Below are 10,044 nucleotides of genomic sequence, written 5' to 3' on the forward strand. Positions count from 1 at the left end.
TGATGAATAAACAAGAGTTTCTGACATGAAAAAGTAGTATTTTTTGTTATTCACTTTAATGAACAGAATGTAAAAGTGAAATGAAAAAGATCTCAGTTGGAATTTCACTCATTAGTCAATACTACAAGCAACTTGTTTGCTGAATCAGAAGAATTCTCAATACTAAATACTAGAAGAATATTGTGGGGCTGGGGATGTGGCTCAAGCGGTAGCACGCTCGCCTGGCATGTGTGCGGCCTGGGTTTGATCCTCAGCACCACATACAAACAAAGATGTTGTGTCCGCCAGGGGGAAAAAAAAATAAAATTCTTTCTCTCTCTTTAAAAAAAAAAGAATATTGTGCTATTCACAATGTAAGGCTATATCTAACACACCTCTAAGTTTAGAGCACATTCTTAACAACTTCCCTCTCATTTTCTAAACTCCGTACACAATAAACTAAAGAGTAAATCAAATCATGATTTGTGGTATTTCCTCATTTTCATGCTGTAAATACTGGGAATATTTACATAGCCATAGCCAATTTCAAACTATCAAAGTGGCATAAAGAGTTGAGAAATGATGAAATGCAGTACATCATTAAACCATATTCCACCATACGTATACAACAGGTGTTAAGTTACAACCTCAATAGTGATATATACAAAATAATTAGAAAATTATGAATTTTGAGTATATATTTTTATTTTTAGTATGATTTAATTTTAGGCTTACGTCACTTAATGTTTTATAATGGCTATGGTTGTATTTAACAGGCTTTCAAAACTTCCTGAAAGTTTTGGCTTTAACAAGCCAATACAGGTTGGCTCCAACATGGCACTGAAAAAGAATAGATCATATGAACAAGAATCTCTTCACTAAATTCTACATTACTAACTCTATTAAGGAACTACATAAAATTACAAAAAGCAGGAAGGATACACAATAGTAATAGCAATAGTAAACCTAATTCAAAATCTACTATTTTCAATCTGCTTCACTAATGTTCTTCTTAGTCTTAATCTCTCCTTGTTTTGCTTCCTTAAAGCTTAAGTGTCTGCTCTTTTCTCCTTTGTAGATATATCTCTTCCACTTAATGTATAACTTCTATAAAAATTACTTGGATACCTTATCAGTAGATCTGACCACATTTCAGATCTCTGATTCAAGATTATTAACTTGTATATGTGCTTCTTTGAAAGCTACCTCACATTCACCAAATACATCTAAAATTAGTCCAAAGTAGGAAATAGGAAGAGGGAGGGAAGGGGGGTGAGAATGAGAAGAGGGAAAGGGTGGAAAAAGAATGGATGACAATTACCAATGTATAATATATGCATGTATGGAAATATCACAGTGAAATCTATTAATTTGTATAATTTATGTGTGTGTGGTTTTTTTTTTTTTTTTTTTTTTTTTTTTGTACTGGGGCTTGAACTCAGGGACCCATGACCACTGAGCCACATCCCCAGCGCTATTTTGTATTTTATTTAGAAACAGGATCTTACTAAGTTGTTTAGCACCTTGCTGTTGCTTAGGCTGGCTTTGAACTCATGATCCTCTTATCTCAGAGCCTCCCAAGCTGCTGGAATTACATGCGTGCATCAGTGTACCCAGCGTTAATTGTAATTTTTAAAAATGAAAAAAACTTAAGGCCAATTCTGATTAAGTTCTGGCTCTCTCTGCTAATGGAAACATCATTATTTAACTGCTTTTTAAAGTTTAGTGCATGAGTGTGTTTTAAATTACTATACAAACTTGTATCACCACTATTATTCTCTTATTCAAATTCATGATGGTATCACTTTTCCTCTTGTGACTCCTGCTAACAAGTCCTCCCCAGTCATCCTTCTCAGTATAATAATCTATCACTCATTCTTTCCATTATTATTAATTACCATGATCACCACTCCCCAAAATGATCTCAATTAATCTCCTGTTTTTATCATCCCCTCTGTCCAAGCCATTCTACACATTACTACCAAAACATTCTCATATCATGTTAATCCCTGCTTGCAAATCTTCTATTTAAAACTATAAATAATATTATAAATAATATCTTCGACTTAGCAAACTTAAAAGGACTTCACAATTAATATTTTAGACTTGTGGGTCTTCAGATCTCTACAGCTAATACTCTGATGCCACAACATAAATGTAATCATATACAATATATAAATGAATGAACATAGCTATTTTCCAATATTATACCCATATATTATCTCTACTTTACAAATGGTGGAAATTGACGTTTTTATTCCTCTACAATGAAGACAGGCACTATGGTTTGAAAACATGTCCCCCCCAAGGCTCATGTGTTAAAGACTTGGTCACCAACCCTTGGCACAACAGGGAAGTGATAAAACCTTTAGGAAGCAGTGGAGGCATGCCCTTGAAGGGGATGCTGGGGCTCCAGCCACTTCCTTTCTCTCTTTGCTTTCTGGTTGCCATGAGATGAGCAGTTTGCTCAACCACATACTCTCCACCATGATCCTCACCAACTCAACAGGGACAACTGATTATGGACTAGAACCTCTGAAACTATAAGCCAAAATGAAACTATCTTCCTTACAAGTTGATTGTCTCAGGTATTTTGTCACCAAGACAAAAGGCTGTGATAGAATATATAACACATCAACAAAATCCCCAGAAAATCATGTTTATTAGTTTTCAACTTTATCTCTAGTTGACAAATCTAAACCAGAGTTCATTTACTCATTCCCTCTAAATACACAGATTTACATTTTTCTGAAAATATTTCAGTTACAAAGCATAATAACACTAAACATCCATACATCATCTTTAAATACTAACACAGTTTAAATATAACCTGTTTCATATTTTATCAAAGAGTTATTAACATGAGGGCCTGTCTAATATTAGTGTGTGCCAGGAGCAAATCATACCAAAAAAATGAGACGCAAAAATTCACAGTTTAGGAGATGCATCAGAAACAATGAGAGGGAATGTTATTTTAAGCATGGTGAAAGAAAAAAAAAAACATATGGAAATGTAGGAGCACAGAAGGACACCTACCTAAAACTTGAGGGTCAAAGGAGCTTTGTTAGAGGCATAACACTTTGCTAGAGACACACATAGGTGGATACCTGAGTCCTTACCTGATGTTAGACAGGATAGAATAGAAGTACATAAACACAAAAGGCAAAAGCAAACAAACAAACAAAAAACCATGGGGCCTGCAAAAAAATCAGTGTTATATTCAAATCAAGGTACAGACGCGTGAAGTAAGTAGGTGGAAAAAGACTTATATTTTCTATATTAGAGAGAAAGAACAAAGGAAGGTATTAACCATCTTTTAGGCCAGTTAAGGAATTTAGAAAGCTTTATTTCTTGGAACTGAGGGGGAAAAAGAAATCCAGGAGAGTAATCAGAAGGCTGTCCTTTGGAAAAGAGGTATATAGATTAACAGGACCAGTAATAAGATAAATGTTTAAATTCATCACTTTCATTATAGCTAAACCATCATTATCATATAGGGCCAAAGTATATTGATCCTTGATTTATAGTTCTGCAATGAACAGTATCTGCTATTACTGTTAATATATTTCCCAGAGATTCCAAAAGAAATTCCAGTTCTAAATTTGTCCTCCAAATCTAAGGAGATGCCACCAAAAATATCAAATAGTACTCCTTTACATTACTTCAGGTAATCAGAATAGCCCAACAATTTCAATCTCAGGGGATAGAAAAGAGCCTTTTAAAAAATTTAAATGAGAGCAGGGACAGGGTACAAAAAGCATGATATAGGGTTAAAGTTAATACACTTTTCCTTGTAAATGGCCAGATTGAATATTTTTTCGCTTCTGAGATAATATTCATCATCATAATTTAAAGTATAAAGCAGCCATAACATGTATGTGAAGAACACTATATAAAGCAAAACCAGTGTTAGTCTGGATCCAATAACAATTTACAAAAATAGGCAGCATTTGGCTCTTGGGTCATAATTTGCTGAGCCCAGATATAGGACATGAACATCTTTTCTGTTCAATATCAGAGAACATGCTGACATTCTCTTAGCAAGGACATGAATGCATATGGTAATTATATACACGAATACTTAAACTTTCAAACATACTGTCTCAATATCAAAGAACATATTTACTGTGTCTCATCAAAGAGAACCCCATAAAATAGAATCTGTATCCATCTTTCTTTTAAAAACAGGAAAGAAAATTCTAATACTTACTGTAACACTGGTAACTCTGAAGTAATCATTGCTAGAGCGGTTGTTCCACAATGCAGCAAAAGAATCAAGTTTTGTATAATTCAAAATTTTAAAACAACCACAAAGGTAACCCTGTTAATTGGAAAAAAATAAGAATTATTTAAAAATAAAGTGATATGCCAGATAAATAGACTACAATCAATCAGTACCTCCAGCAATCTCACTACTTAATATTTACCCAAATAAGTTGAATCCACACAGAAACCTGCACAAGGATGTTTACCATATCTTTATTCATAATTGCCAAAACTTGGAAACAACCAAGATATCGTCTAGTAGTGAATAGAAAAACACACGGTGGTACAGACAACAGAATATTGCTCAGTATTTAAAAGAAAAAAAACAATCAAGCCATGAAAAGAAGAGAAATCTTAAATAAATATTACTAAGTGAAAGGAGTCAATCTGAAACGGGTGCATACTGCATGACTTGAATTATACAGTACTCTTGAAGAAACAAATCTATGGAGACAATAGATCAGTGGTTGCAGGATGAATAGGCAGAGCACAGGGGGTTTTAAGAGCAGTAGAACTTTTATGAATGATACTGTAATGATGGATATGTAATATAGCTGTAAAAAACCTGTAGAATATGTCACTGAGTGAATTCTAATTCAAAATCTACAGACTTTGGATGGTAATACCATGTCAATGTAGGTTGTATCTAACAAAGGTACCACTTTGGTAACTATGTTGATAGTTGGAGAGATTGAGCTGGAGTCAGTGGGTATAAGAGAAATAAGTCAGACTTTTGCTCAATTTTAGTATAAATCTTAAAACTGCTCTAAAAAATAGTCACTAAAAAAAGTAAATAATGTATCAGCAGATTAAGGTATCCAATAGATGCTAATTTATGTCCTGATATCTTAATATTTCTTGTTCCTTAGTCAATGTTTGACCTCATGTAGATTTAAGTGTAAGAGTTCATGTAGATATGCAAATACAGACACAATGCCCCCATTTATTAAAACAAGGAATATCTTTGTTAGTCATGTACCATGCTGCAAAGGATGAAGGTAGGGTAATGACGCAGAATACAACTGCTAACCTAATCATCTCATAGTATAATACTCTGTCTCATACATGGTTATTAACTGAATCAAAAGCAAGGATTTAAAGGGCACAGATTATTTCCAATTACATGCAGTTTTATTTGTAAATCACTAGGTCCTATTTCTTTAATCACAGGAATTCACTATCAATGTAATTATATTAACTATATAATACAATGTTATTAATTTGAGCCTCATTTTTTATTCCTGAAGATTCTCTTAGCAGTGTATGCATCACACAAACACACAGGCAGGTGATGGTGGTGTTAGGGCACCACAAAATTTGCTAAGCAAATCAATGGTTACAATGACAATAAGATTATTTAAGAAGGTGCTTTTCAACAGTTTCTATTAAATGGTATTCTAACTACACAGAAGTAATATAGTTGTTAACTATTTTTGCTAGAATTATGATTATCACCTATGTTAATGATATCAAATTACGGATATTAAGAGAAAAAATATCCAATATAACATACATAAATATATAATTGAATTATCTTTAATAAAAACATGGAAGTAGTATTCAACCAAGAAAACAACATTTCAGTCTCTCTTCTCAGTGAAACTTAATCTGTGAATGAAGACAGATTTTGGAGCTCTTTCAGGAAGATTGCCAAAACAGATTTAGAAGTTCCAAGTTACATAGCAATTTACACTAAAAGATGACCTAAATCATCAAGCAACATAAAGATACTAGAAAAGACCAGGTGCAGTGGATCACGCCTGTAATCTCAGCAGCTCAGGAGGCTGAGGCAGGAGGATCTCAAGTTCAAAGCCACTCTCAGAAAAAGCAAGGCTCTAAGCAATTCAGTGAGACCCTACCTCTGAACAAAATATAAAATAGGGCTGGAGATGTGGCTCAGGTGTCATGTGTCCCTGAGTTCAATCCTCAATACCAAAAAAAAAAAAAAAAAATACAAGAAAAGAGTGTTAAACCTTTTGATAACATTAATCTAGAAACTCTCAGATATTACCCATACAAAGGATACTTTTAACCACAAGTTAACTTCAGCTCAGATTCCCTCTCCCATATGCTAGAATTCCTTAAGGCTGTAGAAGAGCCATTCAAATAGACAGTAATTGTAGTGCTCTCTTCACAGAGGTAATCCTAGCAACAATTTTCCATATTTCACATCTACTTAATTCCCTCTAGCTTTTTCAGAATGTTAAAACTAAAGTGGACACAGAAAGTATTCTACTGAAAAGTAGTTTGCTTGTTAAAGGGACCACTGGTAGATCACTATCTCAATGAATTTGGTTTGCTCAAAGTACATTTTTAAATTTATAGAAAAAAATACCAACACATCTGTACATTTCCTAGAACTTTGGGTAATAATTTATGACACATTATCAAAAATAAAAAGCAAGGAAATAACATTTCTGGTTCTTTTAGTATTTCCCTATTTAGTCAAAAATTTTTAGACTGAATTCACACAATATAGAAAACGTGTTACAACGTATTATACAAGAAAGGAGTCATTCTTATTTTCCACTCTTCTGTACATTTCCATAGCGCTTCAACATCAGTTTGCAATTTTCTTAAAATATGGAAAACTAAAGGTAGGGAGTCACATTCAAATTCCACCTAAGATGCAATCACACAACTTTATGCCAATTGAGGTACTTTAGCAAACACTATTTTTGCTAAACTGCAAAACAAAGTCATTTCCAGTCACAACTCCGAGAAAGAAGAAACTACATCCACCCTCTTTAACACCAACTTTAACAGCAGATAATTAGCTATCACAAACGACACTGTTTTTGCGTCTACAAGCTTCCAAAACCATCCCATGACTTATACGCCTGGGGCACGACTGCATGCAATGTGAAGAGAATCGATAACATTTCAAATGTGGGTAGATGGGGTGACGTGACAATCCTAAAAATATGAAAATTTCTTGGTCCCTACTGCACACAAGCGGCACCCACTTCGGACCCTGCGAGTGGAGCTCAGGTCCAACTCCGGGCTCTCCAGTTTCCCAGCTCTTCACCCCGCCCCCACCCTGAGAAAGGAGGGAAAACAACTTTTATTGGCCTCGTCTCCCGGGAGATTGGCAAACTAGCGGGGCAGTGCTCGGGCCTGGACAAGTTTCGCCAGGAGGCCCCCGTCGGGGGCGGGGAAGGTAGATAGCGGGAAAGCCCGGCTTCGACGCCCGATCACCCCCAGTCAACAGCCTTTGCCCCACCCCGCCAACAAGAGGCCTGGGCCAGCCGCCGCGCCGAGCGACCCCCAGGCCCCTCCGCGTAGGCGAGCTCGTCGTCAAGTGACGCCGCTGCCGCCGCCACTAAAACACCGCAGAAACGCAGGGCGGCGGAAGGCATTCGCGCCAGCCCGCCTTGGCCTGGCCCCGCCGCGCGCGGGCGAGTCCCGAGAGCCTGGGCGAGGGGGCGGAGGGCCCGAGCGCGCCACAAAGGCTTCCGCGCCTGTCGCCACAGGGCCCGGGCGGGCGGGGGCACAATTTTCGGGGCCAGCGGGAGGGGTGGGCAGAGACGGGAGCGCTGGGGTGCCCGCCGCGCCCACAGCCTCCTACCCGGGAGCTCGCACGGCCCGCGACCGCCGCGCCCCGCACAGGCCCGAGCGGCCTCCCTCCCGCTCCCCGCTCGCGCTCTCTAGCTCTCGCCAGGCCTCCATCTTGAATCGGCGCTTCCAGCCCCCGCGCCGCTGCCGCCGCATTCCCCCTCTTTCCCGCCCCCCGCCGCCGTTGCCGCCGCCCGCACTCACCTCAGCTGCCCATCCGGGCGCTGCCGGCCGTCGACCTAGTTTCCCCCCAAAAGTCTCCGGTGTGTTATTCTCGATGTGGAGGGGTTGTTACGGGGTGGTCGCCGGGGGTTCGGGAGCGGGGGCCGCGCCTTCATCGGAGCTGCAATCCTAACCCGCCATCTGGTGGCATTTTCCACACGCCAGTGGCGCCGCTGCAGACTTGGGTCCGGACCGCCCTCTGCTGGCCGCGGTGCTCACTGCCTTGCTGACGGGACTGGCCTGCCCAGAAAGGGGAGGGAGCTGAGGCCCCAGCTGGGGGCCGCGGCGGGGCGCGCGCAAACGCTTTCCTGAGGGGATTGCGCGCACGCGCACCAGCAGGGCGGGAAACGTGGCCGCTGCGTGGCGGCTCCGCCCCCGTATGGAGCGCTTGCCCAGCTCCGCCAATTGCGAGCGGCGGAGAGCTCTGGATAAGGCCGCTGTGGACTGTTCATGGGCCATCCCCGGCGGGCGGAAGGACGAACACTGGCGCCTGAGCGTCCCACTCGCAGAGATGCCGCCCGCCATTTTTAGAGCTGCTCAGAGACCTGGGAAGGAACCCGCCCCCGTTTCTTCACCCAGGCCCCTCCCCAGGTCGGGGGCTAGCTCTTCCCTCCCTCCGCTCCAGTTTCCCGCTGCCCGCCTGGCCTGCCGCGGAAACGGAAGGGAGCGATCGCTTGGAGCCCTGCTCCAGCCCCTCCCGGTCTTAGGGAGAACTCGGAGCTTTGCATTGTATTAGCGATTTATTGTTGGGGAGGTGCTTTCCTCGAGCCAAGGGGAGTAGGTTCCCAGAACTGTTTGGGACCTCCCTCGCCACGGCTCTGGACGGAACACTGCCCGCTCCAGGCCGATTAGCGTCGTCCTGCCTCTGTGTAACAGTCTCTCCGTGGTGCCGACTTTGCATAAGGCGGCAGCATTGGCTAGTTAGTGAGCCGGGAATGCAGCTAGACCGGGAAAATAGAGACAAAGCTTTGGAGTTCGGTTTCTCCTACTGCAACCTAGTAGTATTGTCAGTGGTTCTGAAATGGACGTGAGACTCTTAGCCCTCCAGTGGGCTAGGGATATCACCACTGTGATATCTTGACCCAGCTGTTTTGTTGGATCTCACAGCTTCCCTTTGCTCTCTACCTGCCTATCCCTGACCATGGCTTCTACCTTTCACCTGCTTTCAACTTTTTTCAACAAAAGTGAATCCTTACTCTCCCAGGTCATCAGCCCCATTTGTGACTCAATTCTCCATCAGAATAGACTGCTCTGTTTCCAGTATTACCTTGTACTTGCTCAACTCCATTATATTCTTGAGGGCTAATCTCTAGTTATCATCCTTGTTCCTGGTTTCTGTTAGGCGTTGGAAGGTGGTGTGTGGTGGCTTTTCACTGAAGGAAGTCGGGTATGAATCTGTGACTGGACTTGCAGAGATTTTTAGATAACACTATTTATAGATATATATTTACTAGTCTCTGGTTGACTTCCTATTGTTACTCTGCAAAGCCTGTTTCTAGCTTTCCTTGTTAAAAGTGCCAGTCCCAAACTAGGCTAATAGATGACTTCATCTAGTTTCCTGGGCTAAAAGCTGTGCAATTCCAACAATGGGTTGACATTCTTTCCATCTTCAGACATCTGTAACCATGATCCCGATCAGGATTTCAAAATTTCTCAGCGAATTAAGGCATTCCCTCTGCCCTTCTCTCCACAGTCTATCCTGCCTAAATGGTGTGTGTCCTGCTTTTCAAGTTCCTTGTTCCATTACTATTTTCCTATAGTGTTACATCCTCAGTATTCAGTATTTTATTCTCTGGCTTCTTCCTTCTGTTTTTCAAGTTTCCATTGTCTTAAAGAAAAAAAAAAAAAAACAGTGCTTTCAGTTCCCTCCAGTTACTATCAACCTTCCTTCACAGTTAACACTTCTCAATCCCTGGATCTATACTTACCTGATTTACTAGTCTCTGATTCCTTTTCTAACTTCACTTCAGTCTTCCATCCTGTAGTTTAACCCCTAGCTCTCTGTTATGTAATACATTCTTT

General features: G+C 40.7%; 1 protein-coding gene across 1 annotated transcript in view; it reads right to left on the reverse strand.

Moving 5' to 3' along the window:
- Window positions 1–8,172, reverse strand: part of LOC144255853 (cohesin subunit SA-1-like) — a 98,379-nt gene extending 90,207 nt beyond the window's left edge. The window contains exons 1-2 of the mRNA XM_077800872.1: window positions 8,005–8,172; window positions 4,190–4,300 (exon numbers count right to left, since the gene is read on the reverse strand). Of these exons, the coding sequence (XP_077656998.1) occupies window positions 4,190–4,218 (29 nt within the window). The 5' untranslated portion in view covers window positions 4,219–4,300; window positions 8,005–8,172. The remainder of the gene's footprint in view (window positions 1–4,189; window positions 4,301–8,004) is intronic.
- Between the last annotated feature and the right edge of the window lie 1,872 nt (window positions 8,173–10,044).

This window comes from Urocitellus parryii, chromosome 7 (assembly GCF_045843805.1).
Source record: "Urocitellus parryii isolate mUroPar1 chromosome 7, mUroPar1.hap1, whole genome shotgun sequence".
Taxonomy (NCBI): Eukaryota; Metazoa; Chordata; class Mammalia; order Rodentia; family Sciuridae; genus Urocitellus; species Urocitellus parryii.